This window comes from Podarcis vaucheri (assembly GCF_965113315.1).
Source record: "Podarcis vaucheri genome assembly, chromosome: 1".
In the NCBI taxonomy this organism is placed as follows: domain Eukaryota; kingdom Metazoa; phylum Chordata; class Lepidosauria; order Squamata; family Lacertidae; genus Podarcis; species Podarcis vaucheri.
The window spans coordinates 24088450-24109848 of record NC_138759.1 but is presented as its reverse complement, the minus strand read 5'-3'; the positions used below and the strand labels follow the sequence as shown (position 1 = coordinate 24109848).

At 43.3% G+C, this 21399-nt stretch overlaps 1 protein-coding gene across 5 annotated transcripts in view; it reads right to left on the bottom strand.

Moving 5' to 3' along the window:
* LOC309537540 (cation channel sperm-associated auxiliary subunit beta-like) overlaps positions 1–11422 on the bottom strand; it is an 80606-nt gene extending 69184 nt beyond the window's left edge. For 2 of the 5 annotated variants that reach the window (XM_082232419.1, XM_082232424.1), the window contains exons 1-2: positions 8995–9099; positions 7572–7647 (exon numbers count right to left, since the gene is read on the bottom strand). In XM_082232419.1, the coding sequence (XP_082088545.1) occupies positions 7572–7647 (76 nt within the window). In that variant the 5' untranslated portion in view covers positions 8995–9099. Of the gene's footprint in view, positions 1–7571; positions 7648–8990; positions 9100–11404 lie in introns of those variants that run through there. The other 3 variants (XM_082232422.1, XM_082232421.1, XM_082232427.1) reach the window with 3 other exon arrangements.
* Between the last annotated feature and the right edge of the window lie 9977 nt (positions 11423–21399).

Below are 21399 nucleotides of genomic sequence, written 5' to 3'. Positions count from 1 at the left end.
GCTAGCTTCGACTCCGCATATGATGTTTTCCGTGGGGATGCGTCTCGGGGCGACTGCAAAGTTGAAACCTTTGGAGAGTACTTTGGTTTCAGTTGGGGTGAGGATCCTGTCTGATATGTTATGTACTGTTTGTTTCATGGGTTGTTGTGGAGGGTGGCTGGGTTTCTGGCGTTTCTCTAGTTTGTAGAGTTTGTTGGTGTGTCTGTCTGTCTTATGTGAGGTCTCAGTTTCAGCTCTCCAGACGGCTAGTTGTTTGCATTTGTCCCAGAGTGCAGGGTGGATTTTGTTACATAGTTTGAGGTGAAGAGTGAGCAGATCTTTGTTGGTTTGGTTTAGTAGGTATCTTTTCTTATGTATTTCGTTTCTGATTAGGGATAGTTCAGTTCGTTTCAGGATCCTTTCGGTAGCTGGGGTTTTAGAGTGGAATTTAAGTTGGAAGCATGTGGGAGTTAAGTTGTTGTCTCGGCAGTTGCGTAGGAACAGGAGATCACATAAGATGGTGGCTCTTCGGATTTCTAGTTTCTCGTAGGTTCTTGTCAGCTGGAAGGTTTCCTCCCCGTAGAGGTGAGATATTTGCTTTCGTAGATTTTCACGGGTACAGGAATGCAGGTTTTGGTGTCTTCGGGTGTCTTCCCGTGTAAGAGTCGGGGTGTCTGTGCGACGTTTCGACGAGGTCTCACTCGTCATCTTCAGGCTGGTGCTTTCGGCTTCTTGTTACTGGAACAGAGCAGAATCTGGTGTTTGAGTTCCTATAAATACTGTTGAGGGGTGTGGTGTATAGCCTCCAACGTTCTGGGCAGAGAGGAAGTTCCTAGATTAGTGTGCCTTTTCTTCTTTTGTTCCTTAATTACTTGAGGGATATCTTGAGTGATTTCATGAGTGGTATTCTGAATACCACTGGGTGGGTCATTAAGTGTAGATTAGTTGCTAAAGCTTTCGTGTCTTGACCTCTTGAGCTTGTGAAGAGTTTTTCTGAGAAGATGGCTGTGCTGCATTTAGTTGTGCTCTGGCTTGGCTTCGTGTATAGGGGCGAGCTGTGGTTTTGTGCTTTGTGCCAGCCAGATCTGTGTAGGGATTGCAGGGGGGTGCAGCATCCGGAGGTGCCACTATAGTTTGGCTACTGGATGGAGTCTGTAATATGTCTGTGGAGAGGGTCTGGGTTTGGGTCTGGTGTGGTTGATTGGTGACGGCGTTCTGTGTGCCTCTGGTTCTGGTGTCGGTTTTTGTGGGGAGGGCTAATTTCCAGATGTCTGGCAGGCGGGACGTGTCGTCACGCTTGTTCATGTTGTGAGGGTGTTTCTCTATCTCGATGGCTTCCATGATTATTCTCTTGTGGTGATGTTCCATGTTAAAGAGCAATTTGGAATCTGCAAAATTAATTTCGTGTCCTGTTTCTTTCATGTGTTGGAAAAGAGAGGAAGTTTTTTCTTCTTTTTTGACGGCATTCTTGTGTTCTGCGATACGTGCATTTATTCGTCTGTTTGTTTGTCCAATGTACGTGGCTGGGCAGACTTTGCAGGGTATTTCATAGACCCCTTGGTTTTCCAGCTGGATTTTGTCTTTTGGGTTTCTGAGGATATTGGCTATTTTTTGGTTGGTGCAGAAGGCTGTTTTGGTATTGTGTTTATGGAGGATTTTGCTGATTTTGTCTGTAGTGCCCTTGATATAAGGAAGGAGGGCCATGCCATTGTTTTCTTCTGTGTCTTGGTTTTTGGGGGGTGTTTCTTTTTGGATTAGCTTCGTAACCCTGTTTTTCTGGTATCCATTGGCGATTAACACATTTGAGAGATTCTGTAACTCAGTTGTCAAGTGGTCTTTGTCAGCCAGGCGTTTGGTTCTGGAGATGAGAGTTTTGGCTACGGAGTTTATTTGTGCAGGGTGGTGGTGTGATTGTGCATGTAAGTAGCGGTTGGTGTGTGTTTTTTTCCGGTAGATAGTGTGTCCTAGGGAGCCATCAGGTTTTTTGTAGATTAGGACGTCAAGAAAGGGGAGTTGGTTGTTGTCTTCTATTTCCATAGTGAATTGTATTTTGGGGTGTAGGCTGTTGAGATGTGTGAGGAAGCTATCTAGTTTTTCTTTCCCGTGTGGCCAAATTACAAAGGTGTCGTCAACATATCTGAGCCAAAGTTTGGGTTTGTGTTCTGACTTGTCTAAAGCATTGGTTTCAAAGTGTTCCATGTACAAATTTGCGATGACCGGTGAGAGGGGTGATCCCATAGGTGCTCCTTCTATCTGTTTGTATCTTTGTCCATTGTGGATGAAGTACGTGTTGGTTAGGCAGTGGTTGGTCAGGTCCAGGATGTATTTGGGGGGGGTTGTATTTGTTTTGAATGGCTGTCAAGGCTTCATTAATGGGCACTTGAGTGAAGAGAGATACAACATCGAAGCTCACAAGTAGGTCATCGGGATGTAGGTATTGCTTCTTTATTGTTTCTATGAACTGGAAGGAGTTAGTAACGTGTGAAGCGATGGATTCTGCATAGGGCTGAAGTTGCTTAGCGAGAAATTTAGCGAGATTTTGTAGAGGTGAGCCTATGGAGCTGACTATTGGTCTGAGTGGTGTTCCTTCTTTGTGTATCTTGGGGAGACCGTAGAGTTTGGGGCATCTGGATGATTTTTCTCTGGGGATGATTCTTAGCTGGATTTCTTCACTGATAGGAGAGGCTTTTATTTTGGATTTGGTGGTTTTTTCCAGATAGGTGGTGGGATCTGTTTTTATAGGTTGGTAGGTAGGGTCTTGGAGTAGATTTGATAGTTTTGCTTGGTAGTCCGATGTGTTCATCACAACAGTGGCGTTGCCTTTGTCTGCTGGGAGAATGATTATGTTGTTGTCTTTCCTCAGGTTGGTGAGTGCTTTCTGTTCTTCTTTGTGTAAATTGCTTCTGGGTGGTTTGCTGGAGCAGAGGATGTTGGTGACTTCAAGTCTGATTTTATTGGCTTCATCTGGGTCGATTTTGGTCAGGCTAGCTTCGACTCCGCATATGATGTTTTCCGTGGGGATGCGTCTCGGGGCGACTGCAAAGTTGAAACCTTTGGAGAGTACTTTGGTTTCAGTTGGGGTGAGGATCCTGTCTGATATGTTATGTACTGTTTGTTTCATGGGTTGTTGTGGAGGGTGGCTGGGTTTCTGGCGTTTCTCTAGTTTGTAGAGTTTGTTGGTGTGTCTGTCTGTCTTATGTGAGGTCTCAGTTTCAGCTCTCCAGACGGCTAGTTGTTTGCATTTGTCCCAGAGTGCAGGGTGGATTTTGTTACATAGTTTGAGGTGAAGAGTGAGCAGATCTTTGTTGGTTTGGTTTAGTAGGTATCTTTTCTTATGTATTTCGTTTCTGATTAGGGATAGTTCAGTTCGTTTCAGGATCCTTTCGGTAGCTGGGGTTTTAGAGTGGAATTTAAGTTGGAAGCATGTGGGAGTTAAGTTGTTGTCTCGGCAGTTGCGTAGGAACAGGAGATCACATAAGATGGTGGCTCTTCGGATTTCTAGTTTCTCGTAGGTTCTTGTCAGCTGGAAGGTTTCCTCCCCGTAGAGGTGAGATATTTGCTTTCGTAGATTTTCACGGGTACAGGAATGCAGGTTTTGGTGTCTTCGGGTGTCTTCCCGTGTAAGAGTCGGGGTGTCTGTGCGACGTTTCGACGAGGTCTCACTCGTCATCTTCAGGCTGGTGCTTTCGGCTTCTTGTTACTGGAACAGAGCAGAATCTGGTGTTTGAGTTCCTATAAATACTGTTGAGGGGTGTGGTGTATAGCCTCCAACGTTCTGGGCAGAGAGGAAGTTCCTAGATTAGTGTGCCTTTTCTTCTTTTGTTCCTTAATTACTTGAGGGATATCTTGAGTGATTTCATGAGTGGTATTCTGAATACCACTGGGTGGGTCATTAAGTGTAGATTAGTTGCTAAAGCTTTCGTGTCTTGACCTCTTGAGCTTGTGAAGAGTTTTTCTGAGAAGATGGCTGTGCTGCATTTAGTTGTGCTCTGGCTTGGCTTCGTGTATAGGGGCGAGCTGTGGTTTTGTGCTTTGTGCCAATAAAGAAGCAATACCTACATCCCGATGACCTACTTGTGAGCTTCGATGTTGTATCTCTCTTCACTCAAGTGCCCATTAATGAAGCCTTGACAGCCATTCAAAACAAATACAACCCCCCCAAATACATCCTGGACCTGACCAACCACTGCCTAACCAACACGTACTTCATCCACAATGGACAAAGATACAAACAGATAGAAGGAGCACCTATGGGTTCACCCCTCTCACCGGTCATCGCAAATTTGTACATGGAACACTTTGAAACCAATGCTTTAGACAAGTCAGAACACAAACCCAAACTTTGGCTCAGATATGTTGACGACACCTTTGTAATTTGGCCACACGGGAAAGAAAAACTAGATAGCTTCCTCACACATCTCAACAGCCTACACCCCAAAATACAATTCACTATGGAAATAGAAGACAACAACCAACTCCCCTTTCTTGACGTCCTAATCTACAAAAAACCTGATGGCTCCCTAGGACACACTATCTACCGGAAAAAAACACACACCAACCGCTACTTACATGCACAATCACACCACCACCCTGCACAAATAAACTCCGTAGCCAAAACTCTCATCTCCAGAACCAAACGCCTGGCTGACAAAGACCACTTGACAACTGAGTTACAGAATCTCTCAAATGTGTTAATCGCCAATGGATACCAGAAAAACAGGGTTACGAAGCTAATCCAAAAAGAAACACCCCCCAAAAACCAAGACACAGAAGAAAACAATGGCATGGCCCTCCTTCCTTATATCAAGGGCACTACAGACAAAATCAGCAAAATCCTCCATAAACACAATATCAAAACAGCCTTCTGCACCAACCAAAAAATAGCCAATATCCTCAGAAACCCAAAAGACAAAATCCAGCTGGAAAACCAAGGGGTCTATGAAATACCCTGCAAAGTCTGCCCAGCCACGTACATTGGACAAACAAACAGACGAATAAATGCACGTATCGCAGAACACAAGAATGCCGTCAAAAAAGAAGAAAAAACTTCCTCTCTTTTCCAACACATGAAAGAAACAGGACACGAAATTAATTTTGCAGATTCCAAATTGCTCTTTAACATGGAACATCACCACAAGAGAATAATCATGGAAGCCATCGAGATAGAGAAACACCCTCACAACATGAACAAGCGTGACGACACGTCCCGCCTGCCAGACATCTGGAAATTAGCCCTCCCCACAAAAACCGACACCAGAACCAGAGGCACACAGAACGCCGTCACCAATCAACCACACCAGACCCAAACCCAGACCCTCTCCACAGACATATTACAGACTCCATCCAGTAGCCAAACTATAGTGGCACCTCCGGATGCTGCACCCCCCTGCAATCCCTACACAGATCTGGCTGGCACAAAGCACAAAACCACAGCTCGCCCCTATACACGAAGCCAAGCCAGAGCACAACTAAATGCAGCACAGCCATCTTCTCAGAAAAACTCTTCACAAGCTCAAGAGGTCAAGACACGAAAGCTTTAGCAACTAATCTACACTTAATGACCCACCCAGTGGTATTCAGAATACCACTCATGAAATCACTCAAGATATCCCTCAAGTAATTAAGGAACAAAAGAAGAAAAGGCACACTAATCTAGGAACTTCCTCTCTGCCCAGAACGTTGGAGGCTATACACCACACCCCTCAACAGTATTTATAGGAACTCAAACACCAGATTCTGCTCTGTTCCAGTAACAAGAAGCCGAAAGCACCAGCCTGAAGATGACGAGTGAGACCTCGTCGAAACGTCGCACAGACACCCCGACTCTTACACGGGAAGACACCCGAAGACACCAAAACCTGCATATATATATATATATATATATGCAGGTTTTGGTGTCTTCGGGTGTCTTCCCGTGTAAGAGTCGGGGTGTCTGTGCGACGTTTCGACGAGGTCTCACTCATCATCTTCAGGCTGGTGCTTTCGGCTTCTTGTTACTGGAACAGAGCAGAGTCTGGTGTTTGAGTTCCTATAAATACTGTTGAGGGGTGTGGTGTATAGCCTCCAACGTTCTGGGTAGAGAGGAAGTTCCTAGATTAGTGTGTCTTTTCTTCTTTTGTTCCTTAATTACTTGAGGGATATCTTGGGTGATTTCATGAGTGATATTCTGAATATCACTGGGTGGGTCATTAATTACTTGAGGGATATCTTGGGTGATTTCATGAGTGATATTCTGAATATCACTGGGTGGGTCATTAAGTGTAGATTAGATTGCTAAAGCTCTCGTGTCTTGACCTCTTGAGCTTGTGAAGAGTTTTTCTGAGAAGATGGCTGTGCTGCATTTAGTTGTGCTCTGGCTTGGCTTCGTGTATAGGGGCGAGCTATGGTTTTGTGCCTTGTGCCAGCCAGATCTGTGTAGGGATTGCAGGGGGGTGCAGCATCCGGAGGTGCCACTATAGTTTGGTTGCTGGATGGAGTCTGTAATATGTCTGTGGAGAGGGTCTGGGTTTGGGTCTGGTGTGGTTGATTGGTGACGGCGTTCTATGTGCCTCTGGTTCTGGTGTCGGTTTTTGTGCGGAGGGCTAATTTCCAGATGTCTGGCAGGCGGGACGTGTCGTCACGCTTGTTCATGTTGTGAGGGTGTTTCTCTATCTCGATGGCTTCCATGATTATTCTCTTGTGGTGATGTTCCATGTTAAAGAGCAATTTGGAATCTGCAAAATTAATTTCGTGTCCTGTTTCTTTCATGTGTTGGAAAAGAGAGGCTGGCACAAGGCACAAAACCATAGCTCGCCCCTATACACGAAGCCAAGCCAGAGCACAACTAAATGCAGCACAGCCATCTTCTCAGAAAAACTCTTCACAAGCTCAAGAGGTCAAGACACGAGAGCTTTAGCAATCTAATCTACACTTAATGACCCACCCAGTGATATTCAGAATATCACTCATGAAATCACCCAAGATATCCCTCAAGTAATTAATGACCCACCCAGTGATATTCAGAATATCACTCATGAAATCACCCAAGATATCCCTCAAGTAATTAAGGAACAAAAGAAGAAAAGGCACACTAATCTAGGAACTTCCTCTCTACCCAGAACGTTGGAGGCTATACACCACACCCCTCAACAGTATTTATAGGAACTCAAACACCAGACTCTGCTCTGTTCCAGTAACAAGAAGCCGAAAGCACCAGCCTGAAGATGATGAGTGAGACCTCGTCGAAACGTCGCACAGACACCCCGACTCTTACACGGGAAGACACCCGAAGACACCAAAACCTGCATTCCTATACCCGTGAAAATCTACGAAAGCATATATATATATATATATATATATATATATATATATATATATATATATATATATAAATATTGGATTCAGTTCCCCAAACTGTGTGCACACATTTCCCTTTTAAAGGTGGGCCCTATAGTGATACATCACTCGGACAAAATAAAGTTCTGATCTTTATGGAGTCCTTTGCAAATCACAGCACATGCAAATGCATGGCTGCAGGGTTCAGTGCACAACTAACCAACCAACCAACCTATATGCAAGAATAGGAAGGTGAAATAAAGTAAAACACAACTTACCATTTACATTGTAGCTAAGTCCTGATGAAAGTTGTAGAACAGCTGCAAGCACAAGATAAAGCTGCAACAGCGCCATCTGTAATTGTAAAAATAATATAAATGTGCATTTAATTCAAAGCTATATATAAAGCTGGTCCCCCAGTAGTCACATAATATGCACAGTGACCAAGGAAGACAACAAGGATGCAGATAAGAGCAACATGCTTGGTCATCAAAGAGTCCCCTTAGGTGCTATGGAAACTGCAAGCTGAAACCTGCTTCCTGTTCCAAACCCTGGGTTCACCTATGGCAGAAAGAAGATTTAGTTCCCATCCCAGATGCAGACTATAAGCAACTGGTATGTGCAGGATCAAATTATTTCTTATGAGCAGGAAACAATAATACTCAATCATAGATACCCCCATTACTCCTGTTTTTTCAACAGAGATATATGGTAGAACAACAGAAAGCTAAATGTGGGTATTCACATTAAGAAAAAAGCTCATTTGAAAGCCTCAAGCATAATGATAAAACCAAAGTAATACCAAAGATCTATTTAATGCTCCCAATATATGCAAAAGAGTCTCTTTGTCCTTCCTACAATGTTAATAATATTATAAAGCATTCTAACCACTACACCATATTGGCAACTTGTAATTATAATTATATCATTAATATAATATAATATAATATAATATAATATAATATAATATAATATAATATAATATAATTAATATAATATAACTAATGTAAATAATTATATCATTATTATCATTAAACAGAAAGTGTGAATACTTTCTTCAGCAGATTAATGAATTGCTACATTGCCTATTATTGGCATGGGGGTGCCATACTTGGCATTATCTTGTGCCCAAATTAAACATGTCTTTCTTTCTTTAAACCATTTCTATACCACTTCACATTTTAAAAGTAATCTCTAAGTAGTTTTTCTGTCTTAAATAGAGCATTACTAAAAATCCAGGTAAAACATTACAAATGAGAGTCAGATACATGCAAATACAGAAATACTCCCCAATGGAATGCAGCAAAAGAAAAATCCAGCAAAACAAAATCATTGGGCCAATTGTAACTGCATGCTGTCTTGTAGAAGGCAGTCTCCTGAAGATGATAATGTATGATTTGGGGTGACCCAAAGCTTATGGTAGGGTTCATATCACCAGCACAAACTTTGGAGAGGTCACCCATTTCCAGTTTTATATGATTTGATTAGAAGGCCAGTAAATGACAAATTTAAAGATGCCCAATCCCTCTGTTTTTTTTTCAAAAAAATCCACAGAAAGCTCTCCATGCAAACAGAACAAAAAATATGGGGCTTTACAATCCCTGCTACTCCACCCCCCGCCCTTGTTTAGATAATGGCTGCTCTAACTCTAAAATGGAAAGAATTTCAACTGTCCTTGCTTCAGGGAAGGTTCTCACATGCCTTCTTTGCCGAGGCTGTGTCAGTTTTGCTGAGCCATCTTTGCCACTTCCAAGAGAGACAGCCAACTGTTTGCTTTTATCTTGGGTTCCACAGGCTGACAGTTGGAAGAGTTCAAGTTCCGTCCCAGTGACTCCTAATAGCAACAGGACTCATAAACTGATCCAGCTTCAGAAATGCTTGTGGGGATAGATTTTCAGAATTTAAAATTATGTAGCAGGAACAGGCTATGTGGAAATCTTCCCGTAGTCCTCACATAAAAATGAGGGTCAGTGGCTCCGATACAAAAACTACAAAGGAGGCCTGTCCTCCATGTTAATTTCCTCAGCTCATCTGTTGCTAGAACCACATAGGATGCAGCTATATGAAGTGGGAGTCTTTCAAATTAAAAATAAAAAACCCCACAGTTGCGAGACTAAAGTGAATGCCACAAGGATATCTTCAACCACCCAGTTAGAGCTCCATCTAGGGCAGAAGGGAAGCTGATAAAAGATGGAAGCAAATGGAAGAAAAAACTCAGGTCTCTGAATAACTTGTCTTAGCTGAATATCTTCTTAGTCATAAAAATGAATCGTTTCCATTAGCAATTCTCTTTAAAAAAAATTACCGTATTTTTCGCTCTATAACACGCAGATTTTTTCTCCTAAAAAGGAAGGGGAAATGTCTGTGCGTGTTATGCAGCGAATGTGTGGTCCCTGGAGCCGAAAAATCAGGCAAAAATCAAACCGCGCTTCAGGGAGAAGGGAAACCTGAAAGGGAAACCTGAAAGAGGAAGTGGTTGCTTTCCTGCATTCTGCCTCAGGGTCTTACTGCCCACCCGCTCTGTTTCGTTACTGTGTTTGCTCAAACGGAACAAAGAGCAGGGAAAGCCCCTCCCCTCCAGGCAAGAAGAGAGGAAAGCAGAGCGTCCCTCTAATTCCTCTCCATGCTCCGGAGGGAACAATGTTTGTGAAGGGAAGAGAGATTACAGGTTCAGTTTAAAATTCTGATTTGACTTTCTGCTTTTTGTTTTTGGAGACACACAGCATTCAAATATGCTTTCTTCCATTTAAAAGGATGAAATCCTTAAACAGTGTTTTGCCTGTAAATTCATGCGATCTGGAAGATTACAGTGTCTGTACCTCTTAAGGGATGGCAAAGCTTAGGTTTCGCTGCTAAATAGTTCTTAATGCAGTTAAAATGCTTTCTTCTGTCAAGGCAGTTAAAAAAAATACGTATATATCAGGCAGCCGGAAAACATGCAGGTGGGAGGGGGAGGGAGAGGGAGAGAGAGCGAGAGAGAGAGAGAGAGCACGCTGGCTGGCTTGTGTGGGTGGGTGGGGGGAAACTTTTGCCTTCCTTTCCTCACGTTATAGCCCTCTCCTGCATTCTTAGCTTTCTGTGTTTTTCCTTCCCTCCCCACTTAAAATGTGGTTACAAAGCATGGATCCACATGGATCCTCAGGATCTTTGCATTGGGTCACCCCAAATTCACCATCAGAGCACACAGCATGTCCATGGCTACAGCCTGCCCCCCCAAAATCACACACCCACTGTTGCCTGGGGCTGCAATGGTGCAAAAACGTGGTTACAAAGCATGGATCCACATGGATCCTCAGGATCTTTGCATTGGGTCAGCCAAAATTCACCATCAGAGCACATAGCATGTCCATAGCTACAGCCTGGCCCCCAAAATCACACACCCACTGTTGCCTGGGGCTGCACTGGTGCAAAAACATGGTTACAAAGCATGGATCCACAGGGATTCTCAGGATTTTTGCATTGGGTCACCCCAAATTCACCATCAGATCACATGTCTGTGGCCACAGCATGAAGCACAAAAATGATACGTCCACTGTTTCATTCAGAATATTTTTTCCCTTGTTTTCCTCCTCTAAAAACGATGTGCGTGTTATGGTCAGGTGCGTGTTATAGAGCGAAAAATACGGTAAAATACTTTAATCCGTTTTGTGGGCGTTTCAGTTTGCAAACAACAACATAACAATAGTATAAAGCAGGTTCACCAGACATGATTCTGCATTAACTATGACAACAGAGGTGTCTTCCAGTGAGAAAAGGCAGCAGGAGGAGGCACTTCTATGTCATTTTTTTCTGGTGGGACAGGAGCAGCATGGAGCAACAGCAACAATGTCTGACTTTGTCTTGCTTCGGCTCTCTCTCGAGCCTCTACCTACTGCCCATGAACAGTAACATCTGCAGTAGCAGGGAGCCTGGGAAATGTAGTTCCCTAGGGCTCCTTTCAGCTAGGACACGATGGTTGTAATGCAATGGTGACCTGCTACAGGCACCCAAAACTCAGCCTGCCAGTAGCCAGTGGCGTAGGAAGGTCAGGTGAATTCACCAGTGCGGAAAATTTATTGTCAACCCCGCCCCCCCATTGAAATTATTAAAAGAAGGAAAATTAGATACTTACATCAGTGGTGTAGATAAGGTTTTTTTATATATATATATATATAATTTTTTTATTGGTTTTTCACAGTTTTTATAAACACAAACAATACACAACACAAACAAACAAGCACACAAACAAACATGTATAGTTTCATAACCTTTTTTCTTAAACCTTACTTCACCGACTTCCCCATACCTCCCCTTTCTACATCCCAATTTCCAAATTTGTTTCAGCAAATCCTAGCGGTGTAGATAAGGTTTTTGCTGCCCGGCACGGTCACTGAGTTCATGCCCAGCAAAAGCACCCAAAGCAGGAGCAATAAAGAGGATGTAATCTCTCATACCTGCATGCTGCTTCTGTGAACAGCCAAAAGTACAGCGCTCAAGTACAGTTGATTTAGGTGGTGTCATAGGTGCCCCTCTGTGCCCGCAACAAGCCCTATTGGGCCTTTTCGCAGCCTGCCGCAGGCATGGGAAAGTCCAATGGGGCTCATCGCAGGCTTGGGAAGGACCTGCGAGGCCCGCCACAGCGAGATCTGGCCCCTGTGGGTGGGCTTAGCCCCATCCCAGTTTTGCAGGGGGCGGGATGGTCTGAGGTCTCCTCAGCCGTAGGGAGTTGGTGCCTATGGATGGTGTGGTCAGATGAGGACTGCCTTCTTAAACCTTCCCTAATCTAGATAAGTGCTTTACAAAATTCCATGTTTTAAGAAATCCCCAAATTGCAGCAAGTGACGCTGGAACCCATCAGAAGGGATTTTCCTTTTTGTTCTTCTAAGTCCCACTAGTCCCTTTCAGCCTGGAAGGTTCTACACTTAGGCAAGAATAACCAGCTGCACCAAGATGGGGATCACTTGGTTTACCAGCAGTATATGTTAACAGATCTAGGAGTCTTAGTAGACCACAATATGAGTCAACAATGTGAAGCTGCAGCAAAAGAAGTCTAGTCTTTAGATCAAGTACCACTCTACTCTGCCTTGGTCAGACCACACCTGGAATAGTGTGTCCAGTTCTGGGCACCACAATTTAAGAAGGACATTGACAAGCTGGAAGGTGTGCAGAGGAGGGCAACCAAGATGATCAAGGGTCTGGAAAGCAAGCCTTATGAGGAGTGCTTGAAGGAGCTGGGTATGTTTAGCCTGGAAACAAGGAGACTGAGAGGAGATATGACAGCCCGGGGGGGCCACTAGGGGCGCATCGGAAGATGGCTGACAATAACATCTCTCCGACCCACACGAGGTAATTAAGAGGCTGTGATGGGAGTAAACAGCCTCCTGCCCCCCCAAGCGTGTGGGGGGGACTGCCCTTGTCTGCTGTGCCCTATACCACCCCCGAATTTGAGGGGGTGGGGGCACTAGGCAGAAAGCCCTTGTGCGGACTTCGGCGCTCCTGGACGCTGTCTCTGATTCGCGCCTCTAGCTGCAGCAACTTCAAAAGAAACAATTAGGAGGAAGCTAATGCATATATTTCAAGGAAGAATGGGGAGTAAAGACTGCTAACCGAAGAGATCTCTGAGAAACAAGACAGGCCGGAGGAACAGGAATAAATCATGAGAAGACACACCAAGGCTCGGTATGTTCGGCAACGGGACTGGATGGGGAGGGGGGAACTTTCCTTTTTTCCCCTCTATGTGATTAACCAAGAATCCCCCCCCCCACACACATCACAAGTCAGAAATGCCGTTTAAATGACAAGCTGAGGATTTAAGACTGTATGGAGATAATTTTCTAACCAAAGCATGTTTTAAGGAGACCGTGGAAAGTATAAGAGCTTTGGAATGACGCAGCAAAAAATAGTGTTGCCATTTTGGCAAGTTCTGTCGAAAGACACATGTCTGGGAGGAGGAATAGATTTGTTTTCATATTGTGAGTGAGCCTCCTCAGAGAGACTAAAGAAGGCGACAGATTTGCGAGACTGATGATGGAAAGAGCCAGTGTGGTGTAGTGGTTAAGAGCGGTAGTCTCGTAATCTGGGGATCCGGGTTCGTGTCTCCGCTCCTCCACATGCAGCTGCTGGGTGACCTTGGGCCAGTCACACTTCTTTGAAGTCTCTCAGCCCCACTCACCTCACAGAGTGTTTGTTGTGGGGGAGGAAGGGAAAGGAGAATGTTAGCCGCTTTGAGACTCCTGAAGGGGAGTGAAAGGCGGGATATCAAATCCAAACTCTTCTTCTTCTCTTCTTTTATTTATGAAAGTGATGATATATGGAAACCATCTCAACATGATGGATTGGACAAATGGAAAATTCACACAGGATTATAACTGGTGTTTACCTGCTTAAGGAGATTATCAGAAGAGATCGTAAAGAAAAAAAGAAAAATATACGAACAAGATGAGATGTGAGAACAGCAAGATAGGACTGGATAGAATTATGAACATTATTTGGACAGATTTGTGGATATTAACACAGCAGCAAGAAGATGATTGGAATCCCCTTCGGAACTTGAAATATGGGTCCCCCCAACAAAAAATTTAAAATTTGGCTTTGTAATTCAGAATTTATGTGATGTGATTTGATTTGATTGGTCAGTTAATAATTTTTTTTTTTAAAAAAAAAAAAAGAGAGGAGATATGACAGCCATCTTCAAATATTTGAAGGGTTGTCACATGGAAGATGGAACAAGCTTGTTTTCTCCCGCTCTGGAGGGTAGGACACAAAACAACGGCTTCAAGTTACATGAGAGGAGATTCAGGAAGAACTTTTCTGACAGCAAGAGCCCTTCAACAGTGCAACAGACTTCCTTGGGAGGTTTTGCACTCTCCTTCCTTGGAAGTTTGTAATCGGAGGTTGGATGGCCATCTGTCATGGATGCTTTAGTTGGGATTCCTGAATTGCAGTGGGTTGAACTTAATGACCCTTGGGGTCCCTTTCAACTTTACAATTCTAAGATTTTATGAAAGGTCCTTACAACATAATGCAATTTAGTCCCATATGATTGAGTAATTATAAATAAATGAGTCCCCCCCACCCTGAGAATAGTGCACTCAGATAAACTGGTTTGTGCAGATCTTTTTGATTAAGATACTTTGGTCATAATAACAGGCTACATCCAACTAAATCCTACTTAGGGCAGACCCTTTGAAATTAATGTTTGGATTTTTAATTCATTTCAATGAGTCTACTCTGAGTAGGAGTAGCATCCGAGGCAATGGTGGGTGGGTGGGTGTGAGAGAGATATGTAAATTTACATAGCAGGAGGAGGGCAAACGAGGGCTGAGAGCAAATGTAAAAAAAAATACAACAGCTGCATATTCCTGCACTGCAGAGGTTTGGACTAGATGAACCTCAGCAGGGTCCTTTCGAACTCTACAATACTATAATTCTAGGGGAAAGGAGCCGAAAGGGCAAAATCGCTTCCCAAAGGTGTCTTTCCACATGAGAAAGGATTTAAAGTGAGGCAGGAAACAGTTAAGTGGGAAGATGTGGAAAGGTGGGAGGGGGCGCAGAGAGGGAGAGAGAGAGAGAGAGGAGGAAAGAGTCGCCCTGTTAATTTATTCACAACTTCAAAAACACAGCCCATTACACAGGAAAAGAAACCCAAACGTGCAGCCCTGGCCTTCAAATGAAAGGTGACAGCAGGCGACCGCAGCCTCTCCCGCCTCCGCGCCCTTTTTGGGAGTCCGTGTCAGGACCAGAAGGACCCTGCCTTGCCCCGTGAGCAGCACAGCTTCAACCGCGGCCTCACAGACACACACAAAGCACCTGAGGCGAGGGCGGGACATGGACAGGCAGGGAGAGCACATGCGCCCGGCCCCGGCCACAGAGGTGGGAAGGGGACGCGAAGTAACTCAACCCCGCTCAGTTCCTTGAGGTAATCGTGTGCAAACACACCGTGCCCAGACCTTGCCCACCCCACCACCGCCCTGGACGCCGCCTTTGCCTCAAAGGAGACCGTGTCAAGAAGAGTTCAGCTGGCTTTTTGTCACCTCCCTCAGGGATAACACCTGGGGCGGCCTGCACCCCTTCCTACGTCACTGCCAGTAGCCCATCCCCAACACCCTCTTAATGAAGGGAGAACCAGACGCCTCACTGTTTGTTGTAAAACTCACATTTAAGTCACTAAAAAAAGTTGGAGAGCACAGGTGACACAGATTTCAATGCATTCATAATTATCCCAGCTAGCTGAACAGGTGTGTGGATGTGTGTGTGTGCTCCTCAGCATTGCTGTTCTCTACAACAGACACTTTGTGGCAGCAAAGCACAACATTTCCTGCACTTCAGGAGAAGAGAGTTCTGCTACTGCCTATGCCCAGCTCTATCGACAACAAAAAATTATATAAAAACCAGCTGTGCAGAAATGACTTACATGAGGGACACTAGAGGGCAGCATTCATACTGCCAAAAAAGCACTCTCTGGCTGTATACACTGGATTAGCAGATATTTCCTCTCCTCAGAAAAACCTGAGAACTCAGCTGGGGGAGGGAAGAGCTCTGACGTTCTGTAACACAGTACTCCAAATGCAGTCACATCATGGATTTATATGACAGCATTATGCTATCAGCAGTTTTTATTCCCAATTCCTTTCCTAATGGGTCCTAGCATGAAATTTGTCTTTTTTAAAGATGCCGCACTGGGTTGGTATTTTCATTGAGCTTCCCACTATGACTCTGATTCCCACCTAATATTGGAAGCAGAACACAGCCATCATGAATAGTAGCTATTGACAGCCGTACCCTCCATGAATTTGTCTAATCCTAATATTTTAGAGCCATCCAAGATGGTGGCTGTTGCAATGCCTTGTGGGAAGGTATTCCATAGTTTCATTATGCATTGTGTGAAGAAATGCTCCCTTTTGTCTGACTTGAATCTTCCAGTGTTGACCTCCATTGCATGTCTGTGAATCCTAACGCTATGAGAGAGGAAGCAAAACACATTCCTCAATCCATCCATCCTTTTATCATGTCCCCTCTTAGTCACCTTATTCTCTAAACTAAAAAGCTTTTTGTCATGTTGGTTGCCCTTCTCTCAATCTTCTCTAACTCCACGTTATCCTTTTTGTAGTGTGGTGCTGGAATTGTAAACAGTATTCCGAGTGTGATTGTACCACACTTTTGTATAATGGCATGATGATACTTACAATTTTATTTCCAGTGTTATTGGGTGAACATTTTAGGGGTGGTAAGTTTTACTCAGACTAGGTTTTACTCAGCTAAGTTTTATTCAGAGTAGAGCTATTTAAGTTAACGAACCTAACTCCGCCATGCTCATTAATTTCACCAGGCCTACTCTGAGGAAAAATTAGTTGGAAAACCACCATACATATTTTGCATTATTAATACCCCTGACTGTTAGGTCCAGTTGCGGACGACTCTGGGGTTGTGGCGCTCATCTCGCTTTACTGGTCGAGGGAGCCGGTGTTTGACTGCAGACAGCTTCTGGGTCATGTGACCAGCATGACTAAGCCGCTTCTGGCAAACCAGAGCAGTGCATGGAAACGCCGTTTACCATCCCGCCGGAGTGGTACCTATTTATATACTTGCACTTTGACATGCTTTCGAATTGCTGGTGGGCAAGAGCTGGGACTGAACAATGGGAGCTCACCCCATGGCGGGGATTCAAACCACCGACCTTCTGATCGGCAAGCCCTGGGGTCTGTGGTTTAGACCACAGAGCCACCCGCGTCCCTATTTTTAATATGTTCTTATTTTAATTGTTTCTTTCTGCAGTATTTTATCTTGTAAATCTCCCAGAAAGTTTTTTTTAAGGTACAGAGCAACTAACGTGCCATAAGGAATAATTATTATAATAATACTCTATCTAACACCATTTTTGAAGGCTGCTGTTTTTACATATGCCACTAGATGGTCGTGTTTGGCTTTGTGTTCTGCCCTAAACAATGTACGGAGCGTGGTTCTGTAAGTAACCTATTTGGTCTCGCAGAATCTTCTACTTCCATTATCCTTTAATAGAATATCTCCCTCTAATAGCATAACCAAGTGCCTGTGGGAATGGAGTCAGAATATGCCCACTGAGAAAGCAAAGGGTCATTAGCCGCTTCACACACTTCCATTGCTACTGCTTCCGGCCCACCTGCAGAGGGGGACACACCTCTAGCCAAGCCATTGCTTCAGAAAAAAAGACCTCAGCTATATATATATTTAAAGAATCTTTCTCCTCCTCCCTTGCTTCTTTTTGCTTCCTCAACCAGCCAAAAATGCCTCGCGGAGATCGGGGGAGTGACTGGAGGGGAAAAGAGCAGTTCCACAAACTATTCATTGGTGGCTTAAGCATCGAAACAACAGAAGAAAGTTTGAGAAACTGCTATGAGCAATGGGGAAAGTAAACGGATTGTGTGGTTATGAGAGACCCTGCAAGCAAACGAGAATTTGGTTTTGTCACATTCTCTTCCATGGCTGAAATTGATGCAGCAATTGGCTGCCAGACCTCATTCCATTGATGGAACAGTAGTTGAGCCGAAAAGAGCCGTAGCCAGGGAGGAATCTGGAAAACCTGGAGTTCATGTTACTGTGAAAAAAAATGTTAGTTGGTGGAATTAAAGAAGATACTGAGGAACATCACCTTAGAGACTACTTCTTGGAATATGGAAAAATCGACACAATTGAAATAATTACAGACAGACAATCTGGTAAAAAGAGGGGCTTTGGATTTGTAACTTTTGATGACCATGATCCAGTGGATAAAATTGTATTGCAGAAATGTAGTTGTTTAGTCGTTTAGTCGTGTCCGACTCTTCGTGACCCCCTGAACCAGAGCACGCCAGGCACCTCTGTCTTCCACTGCCTCCCACAGTTTAGTCAAACTCATGCTGGTAGCCTCGAGAGCACTATCCAACCATCTCGTCCTCTGTCGTCCGCTTCTCCTTCTGCCCTCCATTTTTCCCAACATCAGGGTCTTTTCCAGGGAGTCCTCTCTTCTCATGAGGTGGCCAAAGTATTGTAGCCTCAACTTCACGATCTGTCCTTCCAGTGAGCACTCAGGGCAGATTTCTTTTAGAATGGATAGGTTTGATCTTCTTGCAGTCCATGGGACTCTCAAAAGTCTCCTCCAGCACCATAATTCAAAAGCATCAATTCATTGGTGATCAGCCTTCTTTATGGTCCAGCTCTCACTTCCATACATTACTACTGGGAAAACCATAGCTTTTACTATACGGACCTTTGTTGGCAAGGTGATGTCTCTACTTTTTAAGATGCTGTCTAGGTTTGTCATTGCTTTTCTCCCAAGAAGCAGGCGTCTTTTAATTTCGTGGCTGCTGTCACCATTTGCAGTGATCATGGAGCCCAAGAAAGAAAGTAAAATCTCTCACTGCCTCCATTTCTTCCCCTTCTGTTTGCCAGGAGGTGATGGCCCAGTGGCCATGATCTTCGGGTTTTTTTTGATGTTGAGCTTCAGACCTGAAGAAACTAAAATTGACCAATTCTATGAAGACTTACAACACCTTCTAGAAATGACACCAAAGAAGGATGTTCTTCTCATTATAGGGGATTGGAATGCTAAAGTAGGGAGTCAAGAGATAAAAGGAACAACTGGCAAGTTTGGCCTTGGAGTTAAAAACGAAGCAGGGCAAAGGCTAATAGAGTTCTGTCAAGAGAACAAGCTGGTCATCACAAACACTCTTTTCCAACAACACAAGAGACATCACATGGACATCACCAGATGGGCAGCATCGAAATCAGATTGATTATATTTTTTTACATAAAATTTTTATTGGTTTTACAAAGTTTTTTTTTAAACACAAACAAACATATAAAAAGACATACAAACACGTATAGTTTCATAACATTTTTTTCATAAACCTCTTTTCTGAGACTCCCCCATACCTCCCCTTTCTGCATCCCAATGTCCAAAATTTTTTAGCAACTTCTAAATATCTCTGTCCAACCTCTGTCGTCTTAGTCTTTTCTTTAATCTAGTCTTATATCGCTGTAACCCTTTCTTTCTGAAAACCTCGACATTCTAACATTCATCAAGTTTATAATAGTCCTTGAGATAGGTTTTAAATTTCTTCCATTCTTCTTCCGCCGTCTCTTTTCCCTGATCACGGATTCTGCCAGTCATCTCGGCCAATGTCATGTAGTCCATCACTTTCATCTGCCATTCTTCCAGGGTGGGTAGATCTTGTGTCTTCCAATACTTTGCGATAAGTATTCTTGCTGCTGTTGTTGCATACATAAAGAAAGTTCTGTCTTTCTTTGACACCAATTGGCCGACAATGCCCAAGAGAAAGGCCTCTGGTTTCTTAGGGAAAGTACACTTAAGTACCTTTTTCATTTCATTATATATCATTTCCCAGAAAGCCTTAATCTTCGGGCATGTCCACCAAAGATGGTAGAAAGTACCTTCAGTTTCTCTACATTTCCAACATTTATTATCAGGCAAATGGTAAATTTTTGCTAGCTTGACTGGGGTCATGTACCACCTATAAATCATTTTCATAATATTTTCCTTTAAGGCATTACATGCCGTAAATTTAATACCGGTGTTCCACAACCTTTCCCAGTCAGCAAACATAATGTTATGACCAATGTCCTGTGCCCACTTAATCATGGCTGATTTAACCGTTTCATCTTGTGTATTCCATTTCAACAGCAAATTAAACATTCTTGACAAATTCTTAGTATTGGGTTCTAACAGTTCAGTCTCTAATTTTGATTTTTCCACCTGAAAGCCAATTTTCCTGTCTTGTTTATAAACCTCCATTATTTGATAATAATGGAGCCAATCTCGTACTTTAGGTTTCATTTTCTCATGGCTCTGTAATTTCAATTTGTCTCCATCTTGTTCCAAAATCTCCCAATACTTTGGCCATCCAACCTCCATACTGATTTTCTTCAGTGCCTTAGCCTCCAAAGGTGATACCCATCTAGGGGTTTTGTTTTCCAACAGATCTTTATATCTTATCCAGACATTAAACAACGCTTTTCTGACAATATGATTTTTAAAGGCCCTATGCACTTTGATTTTGTCATACCATAGATATGCATGCCAACCAAACATATTATCAAAACCTTCTAAATCCAAGATATCTGTATTCTCGAGGAGCATCCATTCTTTCAACCAGCAAAAAGCTGCTGCTTCATAGTACAGTTTTAAGTCCGGCAGGGCAAATCCCCCTCTTTCTTTTGCATCTGTAAGTACTTTAAATTTTATTCTGGGCTTTTTGCCCTGCCAGACAAATTTCGCAATATCTTTCTGCCACCTCTTGAAACAGTCCATCTTGTCAAGGATCTGCAAGGTTTGAAACAAGAATAGCATTCTAGGCAATACATTCATCTTGATAACTGCAATTCGGCCTAACATTGACAATTTCAGATTTGACCATATTTCTAGATCTTTTTTAATTTCTGACCAACATTTTTCATAGTTGTCCTTATACAAGTTCAGATTTTTAGATGTCAAATGAACCCCTAGGTATTTCACCTTCTTAACCACCGTCAGACCTGTCTCCTCTTGAAATTCCTCCTTCTCCATATCTGTTAAGTTTTTCCCCAAGACTTTAGTTTTTTGTTTATTCAGTTTAAATCCAGCTACCTGGCCAAATTGTTGAATTATTTCTAACACCCTTTTCGTGCTAGTGTTTGGCTCTTGCAAAGTCAATACTAGGTCATCTGCAAATGCCCTTAGCTTGTAATGTTTAGCTCCGACCTTTACACCTTTAACTTGCTGGTCATTTCTAATCATATTTAGCAACACCTCCAGAACCGAAATGAAAAGCAATGGGGAAATTGGGCACCCCTGTCGTGTTCCTTTTTCTATCTTAAGTTCCTCAGTTATTGCATTATTTACAATCAACTTAGCTTTTTGTTCAGAGTATATCGCACCCATACCATTCTCAAATCCTTGCCCTACCCCCATCCCATGAAGATTCTTTTTCAAAAAGCTCCAAGAAATATTGTCAAAGGCTTTCTCCGCGTCCACAAAAATCAGCACCGCTTTAGTGTTTATATTCACCTCTAACTTTTCCAAAATGTCTATTATATTCCTTACATTGTCTGATAGGTGCCTTTTTGGGAGAAAGCCTGCTTGGTCCTTATGAATCTTCTCCATCAACACTTTTT